The 25,418-nt window shown below is 41.5% G+C and overlaps 1 protein-coding gene across 3 annotated transcripts; it reads right to left on the bottom strand.

Moving 5' to 3' along the window:
* Positions 1-756: 756 nt before the first annotated feature.
* rtn3 (reticulon 3) lies at positions 757-20,160 on the bottom strand. Of its 3 annotated transcripts, XM_023840316.2 has the most exons (9): positions 19,795-20,160; positions 16,325-16,372; positions 9,577-12,453; positions 4,947-5,154; positions 4,561-4,699; positions 4,016-4,085; positions 3,239-3,285; positions 2,938-2,996; positions 757-2,692 (listed from the first exon to the last, which is right to left on the bottom strand). In XM_023840316.2, exons 1-9 carry the CDS (start codon positions 19,883-19,885, stop codon positions 2,650-2,652), a joined length of 3,582 nt encoding a protein of 1,193 aa, XP_023696084.1. In that variant the 5' UTR covers positions 19,886-20,160; the 3' UTR covers positions 757-2,649. The 3 variants fall into 3 exon arrangements, with proteins under 3 accessions (XP_023696084.1, XP_023696085.1, XP_023696086.1); XM_023840317.2 differs by lacking the exon at positions 9,577-12,453 and having other exon boundaries at positions 19,795-20,139; XM_023840318.2 differs by lacking the exons at positions 9,577-12,453; positions 16,325-16,372 and having other exon boundaries at positions 19,795-20,139.
* Between the last annotated feature and the right edge of the window lie 5,258 nt (positions 20,161-25,418).

Raw genomic sequence — 25,418 nt, 5'->3', positions numbered from 1 at the left:
ACACTATTCAAGAACATGAACCATCCACCTAACAGTCTTATCATCCTCCAACTGCCTGTATCATGCAATGAGGCTAAACTAGTGTTGGGCATGTTTGTCAACCCAGTCCATGATTTTGCTCCCTTCCAGCTCCCAGTGGGAAGCAAAAATGTGGACTATCTGGAGGTCCTGAGGACCAGGTTGAGATATGCTGTTGTACACAGGGACGGATTACGGACCAGGCCAGCGGGGCCGCTGCCCAGGGGCCCTTGGGGTGCAGGGGGCCTGTGGGGCCCCTAGCCCAAAACAATTTGCAACGCTTATCAACAATGTATTTCCGTTTGTCTATTTTAGAGGGCCTACATTCTTTGATCCTCTGCCTACAAGGGCCCCTGACCCTATAGGGCCTCTGATGGAAACATGGAGGGAGGGCGTTTGGCTGCCAAGGGCCCTTGAATTGTGGTGGTTGTGGTGGTGCTGGGGGGTGGCCCTCGCGAACGTTTTGCCTAGGGCCCCACACAACCCATAATCCGTCCCTGGTTGTACAAACAGATGTAGAAGAACTTGGAATGCACGTAGAGCACAGATCACGTAGATCACGGGTACTAAACAGAGGTTAAGGCTACATTTATAGGTTTTGAAATTATTACAACAGCTGTAAAATCTGCTTTTATCGAAATCACTGAGGCCCTGTACGTAATGTGCATGGTGTTTAAGATGTTCTGGATTGTCCGTCCACAAAAAAAAAAAAAAAAAAAAACACACCACACAATACAATGTTTTCATAACTATTTTATTAATAGCACTTTGACACCAGTATAGAAGAATTTCTCTGCTCATGTTGACCAGCCTTCCAGTAGCTCCCAATAATGAGCTATATACCTAAACTCGAATACAAGTAAACACAAATTACCCAGATGATAACCTGAAGCATACCAGCCGCAACAAGAAAGTGCTTCATCCAAAAGGTATGAAGAGTAAAAGCAGCATGCTACAGGGGTGGGACAGCAGATAAAAATGCTTATTTTCTCCCATCCAAACTCCTAAAGAGAAACACGGCAGCAACAGTGGCTGAAAATAATTCTAATTTGGAGAGGGGTGTTGTGTACATATATAGGCATCTTAAATTTAGCTTCCTTAGCCTTAAGAAAAGATTCTAAAGACAACAAAAAAAAAAAACCCTACACAGCAGAACAAAGCCTATATTATAATTAAGAACACCTATGAATTCCTGTAGGCAAGATGTGTGAACGGGGTGGGCTTTAAGAGAAAAGTCACACAAAGTTAAATTATGCTTACGGAAGCATGTTCTATAAAAAGGAACAAAAAGCATGAACAGATCCTTCTCAGTAGCATTCTCTGGCTGCGTGCGAACAGGCTGAGAGCAGGCTAGTGACATATATACAGCTCAGGGACTCCAGGGGTTAGCAAGGCTCTCCCGATACAGACACTGATGGCCTTTCAGGCAGGAGATGAAACTGGACGTTGCTTAATGTATGCAAGTGAGCACTGACACATCCATAACCGTTTGGACATAAACATCGTCTGTGTAAATTTCATGGCAGTGAAAGTGCAAGATGTGGACAGTTTAGCAAAGTGACACCGCTGTACTTATGTTCTACACAGGTGCTCTTTTGTTGGGCCATTTCGTCCTTCCTGAAGGTGATGGTATGAGTGTCTGCCATTGAGGGGTGGGTGTCTCCATAAAGCTGCCTCAGCCGTGAGAGCTTTCATGTAATCAACGAATGGCCACAGCCAAAGCACAAAAAGCAGCTGCTGCTTTACTACTAGTAGTTAATATAGTAGTAATAAAATAATAATAATAATAATAATAATAATAATAATGCTAGAAGGGGTCTGTGACAGATGGAATCATGTGAAAGAATCTCCAAAAATGATACATCTTCATGTTCCTTATCAGAAAGCCTATTATAGTCCTATGTACATAAACATACAAAAAAAATAAAATAAAAAATGGTGAACTAGACCAAATATATCACAGCTGGTTCCTTCTTTTAAGGTATTTGTTCATTTTGCAAAATGTTCAGTGCATTGCAGGTCAATACAGATAAGTTCATTAAATCAGGGCCAAAAGGACAGACAGGCTGAAAAGGCCAAATTAATAAGAAAAAAAAACCTAAAGCAGTCTCTAAATTTATGATTTTGTCACCAAAAAAAAAAAAAGTATTATGCTCCAACAAAGTCTGCTGAAGTTATCCATCACAATCTCTATGGACAGGGGGAAACCAGACCTAAATCACAACTACATACTAAGCACACCACTTTTCTATCATTTCATACTACTTAGTAAGCGCGAAATGTAGTTCAATCTCCACCCTTCCCCCAGTCACTGCAAAACCAGGTCATAGATTCAGTCTAGTTCACGAACCCTGCCTTGTTGTTTGCACCAGCATCCAGTTTGGCTGGGGGCATTTTCACCACCCTCAGGACAAAATGCACGGCTCACGCTGGCTCCGGTCGTCTGTCCACGATGCTCGTAATGTAGCTCAGGCAGGACTGACACACTAAGTTAAGCTTCTTATTAGCTGGTTCAGTGCAGACAGAGACTGGTTCAGGTGTTTGGAGGATAGGGTGGGGCTGGGGAAATGAACCAGCTGGGGGATTGGGGGGGGGGGGGGGAGGTGGAGCAGGGGTGTATCGCTGGGGTGATCATTCAGATTTAGGTTTCACTCCGGGTAGCTTCTTTTGCAACCTGATGGAACAAAAAAATAAGCATGCTGGCTAAAGATTTAAAGGAATATGGGCATTGGGCACAGGCGCACACAAGTCAGCTTCAGAACCTCAACGGCTTGTTTATTAAACACATTTCAGAATTTTCCCATTTAAACAAGCATTTTTCGAAAGAATTTCAGATTAATTAGAAAAAAAAAGACAGTATGGTTTCCTGACAAATCCAGACGAGACAGAATGATGCAAAGTAATTTGTAGAGTACTTACGTGGAGATCAAGGTGTTGATATGATTGCGTGCAATTCCCACATAGTTATCAATCTGAGTCTGGTGGTACAAGGAAAAAAAAAAAGTCAAATTGCACCATAAAGGGTGTATAAAAATGAAAAGGATGCCATTTAAGACCAGGACTTGACTATCTTATTTCTGAAGTTAATGTTGGAGTGTTGGAGGCTCCTCAGGGTAACACCTGTGTATTAATACTGTGGTTCTATGAAATACTGCTGTAACCATGCATTTCAGTTAATACTGTCCAAATGCTTCAAGCTGCCCAAAGGTAATATTCTCACCTTGTTCTTCTCATACAACAAGGGCAAGGTGAAGAGAAGAATATCAGCTAAAAAAAAAAAAAAAGGCATAACAGAATAAAATTACAACATTCAGAACATGGGATGCATCTGTGGAAGTCATTTATAATTTTAAAATACTGCTTTTGATAAAAGGTATTAAGCAGATGCTGCCTTCTAAACTAGTATAATTTAGCAAAGACAGCTGGCCATGAAAAACAGCGGAGAAAAATCTCTCCCTATGAAAAACGGCTAGCCTATATTCATCTCGGGAACCAAAAACTGGAACAAACAGCCTGTATGCTGGAAACACAGCAGAGACCCAGAAGCCTCTGCGGGGGCAGTGACCAGTTCAGCCGGTGAGCCTACTGGCTGCTGTGACAGGGAGCAGCTCCCCGCCGTCCTGAAACCCGCTTTATGAACATTATTAATATGCTGAAAGTAAATAACTTAAAATGGCTTTTTAAAATTTTGTTCCTTGTAATTCATCCCGAATGTTCCAATTTATGATTAATTTGATGTGATTAAATATATGATATGATTAATTTAACATAAAGCCAGATAGAGAAACTTCTGTTTAACTAGTGAAACTTTCAGACAGGCCATTGTTGAATCAAACAATAGTAAAACTCCTCTTACAAGAATAACCACATTTGTGTTGGATGTGCCAACCGATCACACAAAGCTTTTAATTAGTTAGTTCAGCCTGTCCATGTAACGCCCATTTGCCTTGCTTAGTCGCCCCGTGGTGTGTAGAGTGTGGTCGACGCAGCCACTTACCCAGGATGAGTACAGTGATGCCATTGAACACTGCGCCGATGTAGGTCAGCAGCCACATCAGCACTGCCAGCTGGACAGCAAAGGCACCATGTCATCACGGCCATTCATTCAAGCGCATGTTCACCTTTGCATCCTAATCCTAAGGGTGCCTAGCAACCTTTTTTTTTGCTGTATTTCACACGGCAAAAAATAATAATAAAAAATAGGACATCGGCCTGGTCTGCCCCTAGGGAAGGTGCCAACTAGCCTCAAACTTATCTTCTGCACTGCAAAACTGTCCCCTTTACTACTAGACGGTTACAGGAAGGATGAACTTGCCTCTTTCGCCACTACATCACAGGCTACACTGTAGCTATAGGCAAGGTAACAGCAAGGGAGCTCTGCTTAGTGTCCTGGCCTTGTGGGAGGGGGTTACAAGGGGGAGGGTTTAAACAGAGTCTGACCTGCTGCATGTGATATAAATAGGCTGGACAGCTGTGGGAATGGCCAAGGATTGAAGTAACACACATATAGGAGGGCAGCGAGACAGAGGGGGCATGTCAAACCTTGATGGAGTCCACCAAATCCTCCACCAGGAACAGACGGCTGGCGTGTTTAAGACCCTGGTTGATGTAGGACAGGCTGATGTCCACGTACTTGCGGAAGGTGTCTGGGGGCACGCTGACATCCTTTTCCATTAAGGCCCTGGGGGGGGCGGCATGGAGGCAGTTCAAGTTCACAGACTAAACCTCAAGACAAACTGCTGGACTTCCTGCAAACTGGAGGACTTCCTGTTCAGAGGAGCACAACATCCAGCTCCAGAATTACACAAGCTCATGTTGTACATTAGCACAGTCATTCTGCTACAACGAACGATCAATGTTTAAAGCTCAACAGTATATTATTGCAATTAGCCCAGTCAAGTACTGAGAGTTCCTCCCACACAACTCACTTGAATGGATGGCCCTCACTGGACTTCTGCACAGCCTGGATGACGGATTTATAGACACGGAAGCTGATGGTTACACAGAGCAGGGCCAGAAGGATGTAAGAGACCACGCTGATAATGCTGAACGCGGCCAGGGAGAGCAGCAGCAGCAGGGAGACGCTGAACACCACACCCGTCTTTTTGGGGTCTCGCCAATATACCAGGTCTTGTACTGGGGTAGTGATGGGGGGAGAGAAAGAGCATATATAGTTACGGATATGAGATGAGGCACAGAAATTCCAATCGATCCTCATACAAATTAAGCAGCCTGCCAACACCATGGAGATTACTCACGTTCCTCAGTGTAGGAAATCACCAGCTTCTTACCTCAATTAGCCTCTTACCTCGATTAGCACCATCCTGACCTTGACATTTTTTTAAAAATTTTTTTTTATTTTTTAAGTACTTTACTGTAAGCAGAGGGAGCTAGGGTGCTAGATTGGGGCGAAAAATCCAGCAAGAGCCAGTGAGATCAAGCCTGATCCCCCAGCTTTGGTGAGCTACTGATTTGTGTTGCCTATGCAACTGCATAGATACATGCACCCTTGTCATTATACAATTACAGAGCACACTCTGGAGGAGTACCAAACAAGGGGGAAGGAGTTCGTTAAACACAGTGTCTCTCTTTTTAGTGAGGTGGGCCCCCCAAGAGGAAGCGCGTGTCCAATACCAGCTCAAGCTGCTTGGGGTGAAAGGCAGTGAATCCCTGCCACGGACTCCTTATTCCCTCCTGTCAGAGGGAGGGAGGCACCTGAAGCACATGGCCAACGCTTCCGCAGCGTTTGCTCAAGGCCAAGTGGCAATGCCATCCTGAGGCCTCATGCACTTTACATCAGGCTGACCCTTTAGGACATGAAGGCTGAATTCTCACAATTACAGCCGCTCAAGGAAGCCCAGCCAGTTAAATGCAGAAGAGCAGCCAATTCAGAGTCATTAGTGCCATCATCTCTTGTGAAAATGTTAATGCTGCTAATTGTCAAAGTGTGGGTGAAAATATGCTGCGACCCAGAAGTAAATTCTGGTTTTCCCATTCCATACTACCCCTCAGACTAACATTTAAAGTTGTGCTACTTCACCTGTTCAAAGTCAAGACTAAAACCAATGGCATTTTAAAAAAAAAGCGCTACAGTGTGAAGTAAACTGCAGATTTAAAAAAGGAAAATCCCATCTCAATTATTCTGCTGTGCAAGACGCTGCTGGTATATTTAGAAAAAAGAAATAAGTTTAGAGAGACAGGATCCTAAAAGATATTTCCTATTTAAAGATTAAGAGATTGAAATTCCAGTAAGTCAGGTTCTCATGGGTAGTCAGTGATGAGGGCACGTACATGCCCAGCACCTCAGGGATCCGGTCACATCCCAGCATGCTCTGGGGTTAACCACAAGAAGCAGTGCAAATTGATAGCCCCTCCCCTTACTCAGTGCAGCAGGCCCAAACTGCAGCAGCGTGCCCCAGTGGTAGTGCTGCCGCAGTGGCCTGCTTTCCAGCATTGGCACAGTGCAGCTCTTAAAGGCACAGCACCAGTTCTGCCTGCATGACCTCATTGCAGCTCAGCTCAATGCACGCACTCCAACATCATTCTTACATCCACACAGTATATAGTTAGCAGTGCTTACCAAAGAAAGTGAATCTGGTATTTAGCTTTAGCTGATGCTCATCTACTAAGCATCTTATAAACCTTACAACTGCATTTTGGTCATTTTTTCTATAATAAAAAAAACCCCACTTCGCACTGAAAGAGATCCCAAATGTTGTGCACATGAGGAATGAAAGGGCCCTTACAGTTAAAAGGCAATCACATAGTGATTTTCTGACATTACATGGGAATTTCTCAAATGCTGTGTAAATTTACAGCCCACTTTACTGCTACAGATGTAATTATACTGCAACTTTGTTCCATAACAGCTAGAAATAAGAAGAAGAAAAAAAAAAAAAGTTAAAATGTGACATTTTAGGTCATGGTTTCTAGAATTTTGATCAGCATTATTACATTGAATATAGCCCCACTATGGCCATCCTACTGACAGCAAATACAAATAAAGCTGACAGTAATAAAACTTTCTTTTTGATTAGATTGTAGTTCAAGCTGCATCCACCATGGAGAAAAGAAAGTTATTAGCCTGGGTAAGTGGAAGAGTGGAAAGTTTTCATATGGCTTTAAAGAACTTATTTTTTCGCATACACACTTGAACCATTCATTTATTTGGGGCCAGGACCATTTCACGATTACCGAAAACACATGCGAAGGAGTTATTTTCCATAAGTAATAGCCATAAGCGGTCTGAGCAGCAGAATGTCACCTGAAAAACTCCCGTTACAGTTTAACATGATCACATCATGAGCATGGGAGATATTAGCTCATACCGCCTGCATAATGGCATACCAGATCTGTAAAGGCATACTGCTGATTAAAATTCTCTAATTTCTGGCAACCTGAGTGGTTATTGGGTGCCTTCTGTTCTGGCAAGTAAAGCAGAACCATCAGTGTCCAGGACACAACTGCTTATTTTGTGGAAAAGGGTTGATCCCACATGAAGTCAAAGACATCATAAACATGACTGTTGATGTTGTGGTGGATAGATTGCCTACTGACATAGTTGAGATAGAGTCAGTTAATGTAAAACTACAGCATTAGCCTTAAGCTGTCAGCAACTATCTAGAAAGCAAGTGGGGAAAAATACCAAGCAAGAGACTGGTGCTTTTCCACTGGCATACAGGAACAGACCTGTATCAGAGTTGTACCACAAAGAGACTAGTTACAGCACAGTTCCAGCGCACTTTGGTTTTCTGCTGCAGAAGGGTCGGTTCGAGGCCAAGTTTGGAGAGTGACAGTTACATAAAAAGAAAGACACCTATTTACTGTTTATATGGTGTACATCATGATTTACTATGAGTGATTATCATTATACACTGCGTGATAATTCCCCCTAGCACATCTGTGAGAATTGCCATATTATGCAAGCATCAAACACTAGCAGAAATAGCATTTGTTTGCCTAAATTTACATTACAAATCCATTCTGTTCAGCTGTTCTATAGCTTTTTTTTTTACCTTCTTAAGTACAAGTTGGAAATGTTCGAGTTGCAAGTTTTTGGGCATGCATCATGATGTGTATCAATAATGAATAAATACACAGAATATATGCTTTTTCTTTCAGATAATCCTAGCTGTTTGGTCAAGGCCATGTCAGCACAGTTACAGCTCAGGTATGGCTCACATACTTGTTTGACAATCTGAGGTACAGGTTGGGTACATCTCTGTTCTTAGTTGCAGTGAAAAGTACCAGGTGTGTGACTGGTAAATGAGATCTAAATACATTGTCAGTTTAATAAATATTGTCCCTCAATTAATTCATTTTTCAAAATTGGTTATCACCCCAGCCCTAAATTCCCATATGCAATAGGATATCCACTATCGAAAGATACAATCAGCATCCATTAATTGTACAAACCACATGGGGGGGGGGGGGGGGAAGATTAAAATAAGCACTCAACAATATAACATAAACAGGCTGTGCATCACATGGTCAGGATCAATATCAATCTCCTTGGCTCAACTGAAGCTTGCGTCACTGTGACGCAATTCTTGGATACCTCTATCATAACAGAACAGGACAAATTTAGTACACGTTCAGGCTGATGTACGGCTGGCAAGAGTGGTGTGCATGAATATGTGATAGCTACCATAGCGGTCTATAAATATAGATCCACATAGCAGTACTCTTTATACCTGCATCGAGGGCATGCATACAGGGGTCAGACTCAACCCCTAGCAGGGTGAAAACTTTACATTTAGTAATATATGGCCAGAACAAATGACTGAAATGGCAGTACTTTATGATACAATAAAGATCACCATGTAATTATACATTTAGTGCACCATTTCTTCAATCCTGGATATTTTGATCTGTATTAGACCTAAAACTACAGTTACTTTTCTCGAACATGCCCATACACATCAACTCCAAGCAATGAGAGAGGGGAAATAATGTTGCCCAAAGTAATGCACATTTTCAGGGAACTGACACCTTCTAAATGCTTCAAATTCTTTGATACCATTTTCACCCACCACCTCCTTTAAGCTGCCAAAGTATCAATACAGACAAGCCAAGCTGTCTGTAGTATTTTTCTATAAAGCTAAAATAAAACATTTCTGTTTAAAAACTGCCATACAGAAAAACCTGCTGTGTAAGAGGAAATTTAGCCACTTTTTCCAAGTCATCACACAAAGACACCCATTCCCCCAGCCATATACATGTGGTATACATTCTGTTATATGGTATATACACTAATAAAGATCCTCAGTCATTATTCAACTGTTAGAGGTGGTTACCATTTTACACAGAAATAAAATATTTGTATATTAAACATCTTATTGGGTCAGTCGCATAAACCCATCGTTGCATCAACCCATTGTCCCAACACATACCCATTGACAGATTCGCCTCCATAAAAACACACAATTCAATCTTAGACTGCAGATTCCATTTACAATTGTACAAGTTTAGGTAAGATACTGCAAGTAGATAACGCAAAGCAGCAGTGCTGCTTGTGTGAGGAGTTAGCAGGCCAAATGCCCAGGAGAGAGATGTTACCTGACAGGTGGGTTAGTATTGCTGTCAAAGCATGCTCTGCAAGATGGTAAGCATCAGTCACCCATGCGTCGATCCGGTCTACCTCTTCAATTGTAGACTCTCGGACAAGAGGCTCACTAGTGGGAGCCGGAAGGGGAGCAGTGCCCATCGTTTGTAGTTGGGATGTTAGTAGGGGAACGTTTCCTTCCTTGGGTATTACTTGGGAGCTCTTCTCACTGGGCAGGTCTTCATCCTCTTCTTGACTGCTGCCCAGCTCTTTCAGGGCACAGATAGTAAGACGCTCTTGTTCCAGATCCAAAACCATGGCAGGTGGGGAATGAAAGGACTGTGCATCAGTTTTAGGAAACTCAGTACCCATGCGATAGCTGCAAACATCAATAGGTTCCCCATCCTGTCGTGATTTCAGACACTCTCTCATGAACTCCACAAAGCTGTCAGGTGCATCAGAAACTGAGGACTCTAGCTCAGTGCTTTCAGGGTCACTCGTGGTCTCTGGGGAAGTTTGTTTTGGTTGAGAAATTTCTGGTTGATTGTCTTGCCATTGATCCACCACAGATTTTGGCAACAATCTAGACTCACATGAGGTCAAGACATCCTCACTACTCAGGCTTGCTGGGACCTCAACCTTCTCCAGTTCAAGGGAATTCATTTCTGAAACTGTGTCTTTGTCTGGCTGAAGTTCAGTTGACATTTCCCAATTAACATTCTGGGGAGTGTTCTGCAAGCCTGAAAGTGAATCTTGGGTAACGGCTTGAGGTGAGGGCTTTTCTCCTACAAGATTTGGAAGGAAGTCTTCGGCAACTACTCTGAGATCATCTGCAAAATCTGTCTCAATTTCAGTAGTGTTACAAACTACACTGGAAGGGGCACTCAATGACACAAACTCAGCCCAATTCTGTACAGGAGAATCAGAGGAAAGAGCACTGGTTTCAATGTCTGAGCTTAACTCTATGTCCATGGACATACTTTTAATGCCAGGAGGACAGCTCTCAGCTTCAAGCTTTTTGTCACATTGAGGAACATGCTCAGTGCTATTCACATCCTCTTGAATAAGTTGAACTGTTGAGGTTTTACTTGACACATCTTCCAGCACAGAATGAGAGCTGATATTTTCTGGAGAGGAGGGCAAGCTAATTGAAGGGTTGTCAGCAACACTATTTGTTAAGTCACCAGATGGGATTTGTTTTGCTGGATCAAAGATGGCACATTGCAACTCTGATGACCTTTCTAGAAGTTGGTCTGAAAATTGTACTGTGGAAAGGGAAGGTTCATTTCCAGTCTGCTCTTGTGTGAAAAACTGAACTTGGCTTACATCTGAATATTCAATTTGTTCTGAAACTGGAGAACTTCCAGCAATTTCCTTTGAAAGCACATTTTCAGAAGATGCATTTTCTGTTTGAGTGTCAGGTTTACTACTTTGATCTTGAAATGAAATCTCAGCAAGAGAATCAAGGGGTAAAGTTTCAGTATCCAAAATCTTTGATGGAAGAGACTCATCCTCTGAGGTATTCTGTTGCAGAGAGCTCTGATTTATATCAACAGAATCTTCATGTTGTTCTGATTTCTCCTCTTCAAAATTTGAACTTGGTGGTGTGGGCTGTTCTTTATCTACATCTTCGATAACCTGAAAACCCTCCCCTTCTGCCTCCTCTTCATCACTTAGAGCCGGTTCATCAGTTTCAATTACATTTATAATAGGCACCAAAATTGCTTGCTTCTCTTGCTTAGCTGGCAGAATTTCCTTGTCCCCACAAGTTGCTGAGTGAGCAACAGTGATGGGGTCCTCAAGGTCAGACAAAGGACTGCTAGATACAGGAGCTTGAACAGACACAGCATCCTCAATCACAGTATCATCTGACTCTCCTGAGCTGTCCAAATCTACAATCTCGACAGGATCCATGTCAGAACTCCAGGGAGCAGGTTTCACCTCCAAAGCATCAAGTTGTAAGGCAGGCGGGGAGGGAGGGGGCGTAGGGGATCCAAAACCAGCAGGAGGGGGAGGGGAAGGAGGGAGCTTTGATTCATCAAGTGCTGGAATTCCCCTTATCTCGTCATCTATTTTTTCTTGCTTGTCCCATATGTAGGCAGTGGGTAAAAAGCTCATGTCAAATTCAGATTCTTCATCCACACTACTCTGCTTAGTTGAGTCACTGGTATGTTCCATCTGTTGAAATGTTTCTCTTGGAACATCCATGAATTCATCAGGAACACTTGCCACTACTGTTTCTGTCCGAGTCTCCTCAAACTCATGAAGACACTCAGATACCAAAAAGTCTGTAGCAGCCTTGCTTTCGAGCTCTGGGACAGTGTCAAAGTTAGGTGCAGGAGGCAAGTGAGCTCGCATCCAGTCTGCTGTGTCTTCAAAATCGCTTCCCCGCTGTGTGTCCCCCAGAACCTCAAAAGGTGATTCTGGGGAGCACTGGTCAGGCGATATGTCCTTCTTTGGGAATGGAGAGGAGGACTCAGTGGGAGACTTCTCATAGTGGCGCTCCTTAAATTGGAGGAATCCTCCATCACTCCAGGTGTCAGTTTCACCCTTCTTTGCTGCAAGAGCTTCCAATGCTTTGATTCTTTCAGATACAGGAGAAGTCTTAATAGGAGATGTGTCATCCCACAGTGGCCCAGTACAGGTTTTTGTTCCAGCAGAGGGGCCTTGCACAGAAGAAATTAGAGCAGTTCCAGTGAAAGGAGAATCTATCCCACGGATCTCCATATTTTTCTGCTTGTCCTTTGTACAATAGCTAATACCTTCACCTGCATTTCCCAGTGACTGGCTGCCGAGTGGAACTGGAGTAAAGGAATTAGGTTGAGAGCGAAAGCGAAGGGAAGTTGGTATCATGTCTGTGGGTTCACCAGGTCCCTGATGGACCCTTTCACCTGCAATTGTCAAGCAGGAGGGGAATACAAAAAAATAAAAATTCAAGATGCATATTCAACTCCCATGCATATAAATAAAACCAGTGGTCTCTGCTTGTAGCTCTATCAAATACAAAAATCACATGGGGGGCACACCAAGTAGATCAACCAAGATATGCAAATCCATTTTTTAATATTCTAATAATCTTTATTAACTTCAACCAATCAACATCATAAGACAGAACCAGAAGCAGATCCACTATCTTCAGCACACTATGGTAGAGTAGCAGTTTCTCTGTGCAGTACAGTACCATCCAATATAGGTCATGCAATCATGCATGGAATGGGGCAGTAACAGTGTATGGAGTCTTGCTGCATACTATGTCCACAAATTAAAAACAAAAACACTTCCCATTGAGGAAATTCAACAGAAAGACAAGCGATTTACATGGCATATTATAAAGCCAATTACACTACTGAAACAAAGCACTAAATTAAGGTCTTCTGAAAACTATCAGAGAATGTTTGTTCATTTTTAGCAGGACAACAATGGCTAAACTATTTAAACCAAATCTGTTGGTTTTGGGATTTTTTTTACTTGAATTAGAGATAAATGCTTAACAAAGATGACCAAAATCAATACAGAAATCAATAGAAGATTAAACTATCAAGGATCCTAGTTTGTTCTTTAGCAGACTTTCTTTGGCTGATAAACCAAGTGGCTTGGTTCACGGGATCAAGAGATTGTACCCTGAGCAAAATGACTATTATTGTACACCAAAAGCAAACTAAAGAACAATTGTGTTTTGCAGTTGTATGAAGTTCAGCTGTCATTAACTACTGAATTTCTCTCCATACTTAACCTTTTAAAATTAATTGCAGAAGTAGAAGCTTATTCAACTTTAACAGAAAAAGATTATGCCAAATTATGCTCACACAAACATTTTCTTAAGCTGTTTTTTTCTCAGGGAATACAAAACTGTACAGGACGAGTGCTCAAACCAAGATAACATGGAACACTTTGCTTACAAAGAAGGCCCATGAGGAACACTCCATATTTTGAAAATGTTCCTATGCGACCCGTTTGTGTTAAAACCACTTAAAAACTTGTCCAATATGTTATGACATAACATTCAAGTTGCATAACTGTTTAATTTGTGAATGTAGGCCTATTTCAGAATTTATCAGCAGTATCTTAAGAGGCATTGATCAATTTACCAACATTTTATATATCTATTAGCAATAGAAAAGGCATCTGGATAAACATATACTCAAAATACACTTTGAAAAAAGCAGTTCACGCACAAATTTGATTTAGCATGTAAATTTTAGGCATAATTTATACTACCATCTGATCCGACTCAGGAATATTGGAAATCTCTCAGAGGGTGCCAGGGCATCCGAAGGATGTCTGTCACCTTCCAGCCCACGAGGAGCCGCTAGACATGCTGAGAGTCACATGACTGTATAGCTAAGGCCATAGTCACTTCTTGCTGAAGTTGCCATCGAATCATATTTAGCTGTACTGTTTCTGCATGCACACGCAGAGACACACACAGCCAGGTCCTCTTAAGCACACATCTTTAAACACAAACGCTGTGTTCCAGAGTGATCAGCTCACCTGACTATAGCACTATACTGGCTCACAACTATTTTTATTCCACAAAGCTTCTGTTGGAAATGCACTCAAGGAATAAGTCAGGCTTCAAGGTGTCCATCCGCCCTCAGGGGCCCTATTCAGTATTCTTCACTGCTTGAGAAATTTTCACATAGTTCCTGCCAGGCTTCTAGTGTGACATTTCCATCACACACACACAGCTAAAAATCAATGTGTGAGAATTACAAAAAAAAATTCCTTCATAAGTGTGTGAATTGGACTGAGCAATGACACCACTACCTGTAGTTCTTTTTCGAAAGCTACACTGAATTGACTTAACAGTTAAGCAGGTTAAAACTAGTATTCCCAACATGTATCAAACTGTTAAATGACCCAGTACTGAGCGGTCAAAGCAAAGTGAGTGACCGGTGTTCACGCTCAAACTACTGCAGTAAGACACTGCAAAACATTTCTCAGGATGTGTAAACTACTGAAGTTATTAATGACCTAATGGTATTAGCTAATGAAAAATAAAATCAATTATTCATTATTTCAAGAGGAATGATACTGATACAGAGGAACAAGATGACATTGTCTCGGAAGGAAGTAACGATTATGCTAGCAGTGCTGTTAGCACTGATAGCAAAAGCTGGGAAGATTCTACGAGATAAACCATTCTCTATTGAATGTGTAAGACACCAATACATTTGCAGTCAATTGCAAAACAAAGTTCCACTAACATATCAAGGAAGCCCCCCTGATTGAAGAAAAATACCTAGGGGGACCCAAGTAATGAGCGCTAGTAAAATGTGCGTTACAAAGTATCTTAATAGCATGCATGCTACTTGGTGAAATACCTAGCATAGAGCCCTGGCTCCCACTATTTGTGGCGGGGGGGTGGGGGGTACTGGATTTTTTTGCATGAACATACACACAAAAAAAAAAAAAGTTTACCCAAGTCTGTATGTCCCTAAGTGCTGGCAGTGGAAAATTCAAGAGCGCTCAAAACTTTTCCTTCGTTATAAATTAAACATAGTGTGGTGTTTGTCATTTAACCTGAATGGATCCATTTGTAACATGACAAATTTCAATCACCAGCAAGCTTTCAAAATGTACCAGTGTCTAATCAAAATGTGAATTCCATCGCAAATATGTTCACAGACATATTTCAGCATGTCTAAGCAGAAACTTTGGTTCAAATTTTAATTAAGGGGAACATAAGGTACTGTGCAAAGCACTTTCACGGACTGAATTAAAACATTTTGAGTATTATGTCAGCCTTTGTCCTCTGCCAAGAAAATGATCAAACAGCACTTTAGAGGATGCCTGAGCATGGGCACTTCCTTAACATTAGCCTGCAGAGTCCCGCACTTCTCATGACAACAGAACTGAAGTAGCATCTCTCAATAAGCTGTTGCGTTGTGGACAAGACACATACAAAAGGTTTGAGGTGAAAAATAAACCCAGGCTCCAGGGTCATCTGAAGCTATAGGCCAGAAGTGGCAACATGCAATGCTGCAAAAGCGAGAAGCAGAGGGAATCAAAGCACTGTGGGACGAAGAACCTGGGGTCAGGGGGGGTGGAAGTTATGTTGAAGACATTCATATACTCATACCACACCTCCAGGTGGGGGCCCAATGCAAAGAGCTGATTTGAAATCCAATGGGGCCAATCTTAGATTTGAGACCCAAAACGTCTAAATGATGTTCTCTGCAAGTAAAGACTCAGGTAGATCAGCTGCTTCCTCGTGAGAAGTAATATGTGTATTAAAATGTTATTACCAGAAGGGTACAATTGAAACAATAATAAAAAAAAAGCAGCATACACTGAAAGTCATTGTTATTTCTGAATACTGAAAATTGTATTGCTGCCCATAAAATTTAACTCAATGGATTTTTTTTTTTTTTGGATAAAAGATACACCTCACTGACACATGCCAGTGGCAGATTGGGGACTGACCCAAAGAACTGCTCCTACACCATAAAGTGGGATGTCCTCCAAGCTAGAGTTGGGGCCACCCTGCTGTCACAGTATTACCACAGGGGACAGACAGGGAGGGGGTCAGCTCACACAGCCATTCAGGAAGACGGGATTACAGGAGACATGACTGGTTTTTAGGCTGCATTTCACCACCAGGTTGTGGGTAGAGTATAGAAGCACCAAGGATGTGCGGAGCTTTTTAAAGTAGCAGCCCAGCAGGACAAGGGGAAGAAAGCAAAAGCAAATAAGAAGAAAGAGACGAAGGCGGATCATCAGAAAGAACAGGTGCGTGGTACAAGAGAACTAAACACTTGCCTTGAGGAGATTGAATGAGAGATACAGGCGAAGAGGAAAGAAAGGAATCTGAAAAAATAAAAGGGAAAGGAGAATAAGAAACCTACAGTGGTAAGACCCCCACGTCCCCCCCCCCAATAACCCAGGCTTGTGCTAAAGGAAAACAGCACAACAGCAGTGGGAGACAACTCTATGAAACCTACTCTGAACGATACTCAAGGTAACGCCAAAGATCACGTCCATATACCAAACAATTCCCAGTTAAAACAGTATAACTACATACTGGGGGAGAGAAACGGGGAGAAAAAAGGGGGGGGAGGGGAAAAAAAAAAAAAAACATATGCAGGTTAAACACCAAAGCAGCATAATAATAGATTCACATTTTTTATGACTTACAAAACAAAGACAAATGCAAACACATGGGCTAAGTAAATAGCAACAGTGGGTTGGGACTTCATAGTGTTACATTCACTCAATCCAAGGGTTACTTTCATTCCTCTGAGAAGCGTTTCAAGTCTAAGCTGTATCTTCCCCCAGCCCCCAAGAACACAAGGAGGTGGAACACACAGGATTCCAAGCCAGTGACTAACATGAAGGACAAATCCTGGAAAGGGAAGGTGTGACAGGGTAAAGTATCAGACAGGCAGAGCGGGTTATGCTTTTGAACCAGATACTAGAACACCCACATTCCACCCAATCCAGAAGCCTGTCTCATCCAGCTGGTTCCACATTAATCCTGCGAACACACCCAAAGTATAGGCCACACCCGGGACCAACCTGACAGAAGCACAGAGACCAGGGGGCTTGACAACCAAGGGAACCTAGAAATAGATGCGTGCAGGTTTGCTAATGTTACAGCAGCAGGGATCATGCTGCCATTGTTGTCAAACCCATTCAAAACCCCATGAAAACCACTCGCACAGGGTCTCTTTTCAGAAAGCACTGCACATCTGTATCCAACTTAAAAATAAACACCAACAGCTTTTTGTTATTATGTTTACACTGATGGCCACATTGCAGCACCATGCACATAATCCCCAGCCTGAACAGGGCCCTGACCAGAGGACAGCCCTGCCTGCCACCAAGATCCTGTTCCAGGGGACGAAGAGTCATGAAACACAAGACCCCACTAGGGGTGGAGGCACTGCTGCCTCAGCCAATTTTGGAGACTTGAGTCAGGGTTCAGCGTCTAGGAGAACTCGCCGTTCTCTCAAAATGCCACATGGGACTTATCGACCATGCAGGACGACTCAGTTTTGTGACAGAATCCTGCTGCCAACACACAAAATAAAGGTCGGGTATCTGAGACTTGCCAGGCTACTTGTCCTGAGAAGCGGCCTTTTGATACCGAACCCATACATAAAGCAGACAAAGAATGTATATATGTGAACAAGCACTGCTCGTGACCTTCAAGCACAGTTAATGTAAATGGAAAACAGGTGCAAAGCCAGATCAAATGAACATCACCTTCAAAATAAGAGCCTGTATCAGGCTCTTTACCCCTGATAGCGAGGAGAGAAAACATGCATATCAGTATGTCTCAGCTATGCCATTCACAAAAAATTATAGATGACTGAACAGAGAAATTAAATACAACTAACAGGTATCTGGGAGAAGAAAAAAAATTGCTTTGCAGGAAAGGGATTTGATCATTTAAAAATGAGGGAGGGGCACTTCCACACCATAGAGGTAATTGCTGTACATCCAAGACTGTAATACAGATTTCAGTGACAGTAAGCATGTGGCATTTGGGGCAAGGCATATGTGGAGGAATGAGGCCTTGAGCATTACTACTTGTGCTGAAGTGTGCCACCTCCTAAGTGACCAGTCCCCTCCCCCCACCCCCCCCTTACTTAATCATCCTGGACACAGATGAGTTGGAGGAGGCCTGCCAGCAATCGCTGGGTTACTGCCCATTTGGCATCCCACCAAGGGGCTCCAGGTGGCTCGGAGGCCCTCAACGGAGGTCTTGTCTGCCAGCCGGGCCCCGGGACCACCGACCTCAGCGAGGTAAAGTAGCCATGGTGACAACAGGCAGCACAGCAGAGCACTTGGGACTTTTAAGATAAAGCCACAGTGTAGGTTCAACCTCTGTATGGTACAAGAGCAATTTCACCTTGCCAGTCTAAATAACACTGAATGTCATATCAAGCAGGTATTTAAGCTATCAAGATTAATCTGCATGGATCAATAACTTGAAATAAAAAAAACTAATAGCTTATTGTGGATCACCCCCAATGTTCTTAAACATTTCAACAAGAATAATCTTCATAAACATAAATGCACCCTAACCCTCCCCCAAACACATTTGGTTAGTTAAACTTGTTACTGCAAATGAATTACAATAAAAACATGTTAAAAATTTTCCATGTGTCTTGGCAAACAAGTGTAGTCCATGTAACTGGCCCACATAAATACCATTTATTACAAGATCCCCTTTAATGTTCACAAGTGACCCACAAATCTAACCTTAAAATCACAATACATAACTGCTACATTATGTGTTCTTTAACAAAAATGACCAAACAGAGCAAGCTACAGTACCTGAAGTGGGGCTATTAATCAGTTAAAAACAGACCGTGTGTATTCAATAACAGTGAGATGAGGTTTAGTATGATAATGGAATATTCTAGCAACACCAAGACATGCTACTGTGTGGGCCAAGCATAAAAAGCACACGCATTAAAAAAACCGCTCAGAAATGATGAACATTTTCTTAGGAACTGCAGTCGGTGGAGGCACAATGAATATAAATGTACGACAAAACAGGTCAACAAAAATGATGAATTGTGGTGTAGCGTTACAATGAGAAACGCGGTTGCTTTAAGAGGCGCTCCCTCCCAACGCAGTCTCCCACTTACAGAGCATCTGCAGTGCAGATTGGCGTCGCCGCAATATGCGGCCATTACAACAGAGCCCGGAGGAAAAGCGATCTTCCTTCGTCCCTTTGCGTCTTACATAACAGCTGTTAGTGTTCACTTTAAACGATGCTTTATTGCTATTATTATTAATAATAATCCAAACATCATTTAAAGAGAACGCTAACAGCTTACAACAACTTGCCACACAGTAATAATTTCATCATCGAGAATTCCTGTCTGGGGAAGGTAGTGGTGGTTTCTATCGTTAAACTCGATGTGCTAGTTTGCCGTGCATTATTCATTAATAAAAAATAAAAATGCACGACGAGATGTGGCCGTCAAAGCACCCGCAAAAATATATAGGGGCTTAAAAGGAGGAATACTCAAAGCTTCAAAAATGGTATAACCGAATGATAAAAACTAATGTACATAGTCTGTTATACAAAATACACTGCGTAATTGTAAAAACGCGTAAATATTTTAAAATAAAAACGTTAAGAAGACAAAGTCAGAAGCCGCTGTCTTACAAAGATTTTTTACAGCCCGTTTGAGCAACTGCCCACAATTTTGGGGAAAAAAGGGAAACTACATTGGATTGAAGCTAGGCTAACACATGGGTCCTCCTCTTACCCGAGCACTTGGAGTCTTTGGCCGAGTTTGGACCGGAGGAGCCGTCGACAAGCCCCTGCGATGACGATATCTGAGCCGACTGGGTTGCCATTTTTCTATGCGGCTTAAATTTCTACGCTCGTAGCTGTGCAAAAGTGAGTCAAATAGCCTCTGACGACGGAAGGCTACTTTGTATCTTCAGCCCTTTTCCGTGCGGTTCCTCTCAATATCCTCTCTCCTGCGAATAAGCGGCAGCTGTATGCCAGACCGTAACTGTCGCACCTACATTAATACGAGACGAGAGCCGCTGCTAAGCGCGCTGCTTCAGTGCTAGTTCGGGAGTGCAAAACAAGAAGGGCAGGGAGGGAGTCACCATATACGCTACCTCATTTAAAGGAGTATGCCCTCAATTAAATCTATACCGTCATTTAATGGTGGAATACGTACGAAGCAGACGCCGGGGGTCATATAGCTAGATGAATATTAATTTATGATATTTTGTGTATATTATTTTATATATTAATTGTACATTCTACGGTTCTACCCATCTGTTCATTCAATTCCACTGCCACTTTGCGCAATATTTCCCACCAAATCAGGTCCCGCCATCCATTTTTTTCTGAAACCGCGTGTCCTAGTCAGGATCTGGGGGAGAGGGGCGGACCGGAGCTTAACCAAATCAGGTGTTTATATGTTTTTGTCTTATGTTCATGTCTAGATTTTACTGTCGTGTGTCTTACATATTTCTTTCAGTGTTGTAGTACTTGAGTCCGATCTTGGCACCAAAAGCATTTTTTTTAAGGAACTGAAAGAATTTCTAGTCGGTCTCAGACTAGAGCGCCTAATAATCTTCAGACTCGCAAATTTACATTTAGTTATAAACTTTCTTATTTCTCCATCTCCTCTCGAAACAATGATACACTTTAATAAAACAGAATGCAATCAACATAATGTAATTAATCTATTATTCATCATCATACCGAAGCTATTTTATTTTTGAAAATATATTCTCAGAGTGTCATATGCCTTGTTTCAGATCAGCGACCAATTGGTCATTTAGAGACAGGCATGCATTGCACGCCAGGGATGCCTCCCACTGCGCATAGTGACGTCGGTTTGACATCTTTAATATGTCGTTTTTGGACGTCCAATTTTGGTCCACTGAAGGGGTTGTTTTGTAACGCCAGGAGACGTCTTTTTTTGACGTCTAATGAACGTCTAGTATTGACGGCCGTGGGACCTCCATGTATGGGCTATTTATAGTCCAAATGTGGTCGTTGTGGACGTCTTATAATACCAAAAGCAGACTAATTTTAGACATTGTGTATGTTGTGTCTCGACTAAATTCATATATAAATGAACAATTTCTCCATGCTTTCAATTAAAACTTAAATTTTAATAACGTATTGCTGCGACGGGCAGATGGAGGTATCGCGGGCAGAGAAACACGGAGACTACTCTGTCGGGAAACATCCACTCAATTAATAATCCGTACAAGGATTACATCAGGCACCCAAAGAGCACCAAACTTAATTATGTGTAAGAAACACAAAGTTGTCAGACAACGAACTGTAAGACGCATCCACGGTGGGACATTTGTGTAAGCTAATTACACACGAGGATCAGACCGGGTACACACAAGACACATGTAAACACATTCGCAACAATAAGGAATTACCTATCAATTAACAATAACAGCAACAACACAACAATGGCTATTTACAACTGCACGCGGGGCATGCTGGGACATGAGCCCCGCCGGTGCTACAGTGTATACAACAGAACAGTACAGAGCTAAAGTATCATGAAAAGTAAAAAACATAATTTAGCATTAACCTGGTTTAGCAAGCTGGATGTTAATTTGTTCGACCGGGCATCAAGCTGCTGCCAGATTTTGAAATCCCGCGTTCTGCACGTGCACAAAAGTGTCCGCGAGGGACGTGGATAAAACTGTTACAGCTGCTCTGCACTACTCAGTTTTCACATGGTTTTCAGAACGAACATAAAAAACAATGCACGATATAATTTATTGTCATATCAGCGCAAATGCACATAAAATACGTACGCATTGGCATAATAAATTATGTTTGTTTCGAAATAATCATCTGTATTCACATTTATTATGTTGATAACAACAATGTTGATATTTGTAAATAAAACTATATTTCCTGCACCTGTCATAGTCGTCCAAATAACGTCAAAAAAATTACGTTCAAATGTTGAATGTCATATTGACGTGCAAGTTAGGTCATGGATGGACGTTCAAATTGTGGACCTAGTTTGGATGTTGTATAGATGTCCAGAATTGGTCATGGACTGACGGACCTAATATAGACATGATCTGCACGCCTATCCGACGTCCAATGTTTAGTGGGCTTTTTCGGCATAACACCTGTTTCCAAGTACTGGCGTATATGGCAAGCCGTTTTAACATTTAATCAAGTCACACTCCTATCCGTAATTACATTTTAGATATACAGAATATAATTTCTCCTAGTCAAAATTATATTCTTACTAGTCAGAATGGTAATTACAGATATCCACAATTGCATTCTTACTAGTAGAAAATGTATTTCAAGATATCTAAAACTTTGTTTCTCCTAGTCACAATTCTACTTAAGATATCTTTAAATCTTTACAAAGTATAAGTGGCCGTTTTGACATTTAATCGCTAGACTGGATATGTATTGCAGATATCCGTAATTCAATTCTTCCTAGTCAAAAAGAGCATTTCAGATATCCACAATGACATTCTTCCTATCCACAATTGTCATTTCAGATATCCACAAAGTCATTCTTCCTAGGAGAAATTACGTCACTTTTGCCATTCATGTATATTGGGCTTTCAATTTCAGATATCCACAATTATATTTCAGATATCCAGAATGTTCATTCTGGATATCTGCAATTGAATTCTTACTAGGAAAAACTCCCATTTCAGATATCTACAATCCAATTGTTACTAGTCATAATTTTAATTTCAGATAGGCCTATCTGAAAGGAAAAAAACATTCCAGATGTATATAATGTAATTTTGAATATTTAAAAATACATTGTAAATAGTAAAAATGTCATTACAGATATCCACAATTAATATTATGACTAGTAAAAATGCAATTGCAGATATCTACAACTAGAATTATGCCTAGGACCAATGCAATTGCAGATATCTACAATTGTATTGTTGATATCTGTTGACGAGTAGATAGGACGCCGTTTTAACATAAAATGGGTCCATTGACATGACGTCATGTGTGCTGTTGCCCAGAGCCATTTGCTACTATTAATCAAGGGCTAAATCAGGATCAGAGAGCAGGGGCCCCCTGTCAGGTACTGAGTGGGGGGGGGGGGGATCCTGAATAAGCCACTCTGAAGATTAGTTGATTAGTTATTATATGTATTTATTATCACAATCATAAAGCAATAAAAAAAAAAAAAAATGTGATCAAAAATGACTGGTTAACTTCTAAATGCATCATTATTACAACAAATAATATTCTTACTTATTCATTTGAAATCTCCCTTTGAAAAATGCATTAAAATATCAAGTTATTCAAGAATTGCTTCTTACACAGTAGTGTGGTTACATAGTATGATTAACGCAAATAGTCAAAATACAAAAACATAGGACAGAAATGTAGGCGTCATGCAGGAATGTCTCATTTCATTTCACATCAAAAAATGAATGTCTGGTCAGAGCTACTAATGAAAATAAACATTACATTTGATCAAAAACCTGATTTTCGATGCAGAAATGACCGTTCACTTTGAATCTTTTTGATTTGGACATAAAGAGGTGGACCCTCTTCTTAATCCTGCCCTGATGACTAATGAGGATCAGTACTTCATGTCAGTATATGCATTATACAGCTGAGATGACAACAAAGATAAAGATATTTTGACTTGACGTTACACAGGACGTGGCATTTTAATGCTGGTACTATATATAACCTAAAGCGTATAAGTTTATAAATATTTTTAGATGTGGCACTCATGATGATTTATGGGTATGACAGGCATGTGCCAACGGCATCAGCAGACACAAGTGCATTAACATGCTCAGTGGCCCGTGGGCTATGTCAGTTATCAGAAGGCCTCCTACTTTTTTCTGAAATGGTGTAATTGTCAACCGATAAGACTGCTTGTGCAGTCCAGGTTTAATTGTACTTTGGTCCAGACACAAAAATACATTCAAGATGGGACACAACTTTTTTTCAAAACAGGGCAATCCAATAAAATACGGGTGGCAACTCTAGGTTTGAAATTTTATCATAAGTATCATGTTTGAGGACCCTTGTTAAGAAAGACTCCCATCAACAGGGTGTTTTATTTTGTGATTTGACACTTAATTTTGTACCATAGCTTTGTCATGAGGTATCTCATTATCATATTGTAATTGGAACTACTGATGGGCAATTCCCACTTGTGCAGTTACTCCTCCCTGATGGCCTGCCACCTGAGCCAGCTGGTGGCTTATCCCTGCTGGTCCTTTAATACTTTGTAGATGCACATAGAATTTCCACCTACTGGTTTCCTTGTCTCGTTGTTGCTGGTGCTTGTGGGAGGCTGTGATTCTCTGCAGACACTTGCACACAATTGAGTAGGATGGCGTCAGAGCCTGCAGCCTTCCCTCCGTTCATGTTGTGCTCTGTGGCTGTCAGTGGGTGGTCCCTCCTGGCGTTTCTCATATAAGCAAAAGGTGGAATGTTTGATGCCTTTTTGAGACAGCTGTACACTCAGTTAAGGTGGCCCTATACTTCACACAAAATTGACAGAATCAACATTGTTTTGGCCATACAACATCTTATGAGCAGTGATTATTGCGGAGATCACCATTTCGATGCTCCGCCTGTGCATTGTCCCCAAGGCAAACTTTTTTTGTTTATTCTGATCCCACCCACTGTCCACGACTGGCTGACATAAATGTGACACTGCAGGATTGGTCAGCAGGACTAATTATGTAGTTACAGGCATATTTTATACTGCACCAACACTTTAAATTGTGTAACTGTCTATGTATATTTGTCTATTTCTATTAATAGTAAATATCATAACTGTGTAATGTTTACTGTGGAATGCATGCGGTTCATTATTGTGTAACAGTGAGCACTATGTAAATTGTTGGCTTTTCCCTGTCTGTGCCACTGCTAGTATTAAACCAGCAATGGCTATTAATAAAGATAGCAGCTTCCATTTTAAAAGAGATGTCATCTCCTTTATTAGAATGACTCAATCACTCGCTATAATACATTTATTTGTGCTTAGGATGTGGGTCTGCTGCACTGATTTAAGTATGTGACAGATTGTTCTTGCCAATGTGCTCAATTTCATTTGTCTGGACTTTGACATGTGAAGTACCTTGTGATAAATATTTAAACAAATGACCAGGAAAGTACCATTTTATGCTGCCTTGTTACGTGTGTTCCTGGCCTGTGATCATCTGTTCTGCCAATTGATCACTACGGAGCAAGTTCATTCCTTGAGTTGTGTGAGCAAAAAAGCAAAATGGCTGCTTTACCACATGGTACGGAATCTGTACCACCCATGACTGGAAAACCTTGAGGAGTATGGTGAAGTCAGCACAGAGTATCGCTAGCAGCAACCTGCCTGACATCCAGGTTAACTGTAGAAGTAGATGCCTGAAG

This window comes from Paramormyrops kingsleyae, chromosome 10 (assembly GCF_048594095.1).
Source record: "Paramormyrops kingsleyae isolate MSU_618 chromosome 10, PKINGS_0.4, whole genome shotgun sequence".
NCBI classification, from domain to species: domain Eukaryota; kingdom Metazoa; phylum Chordata; class Actinopteri; order Osteoglossiformes; family Mormyridae; genus Paramormyrops; species Paramormyrops kingsleyae.
This window is presented reverse-complemented; position numbering and strand designations above follow the sequence as displayed.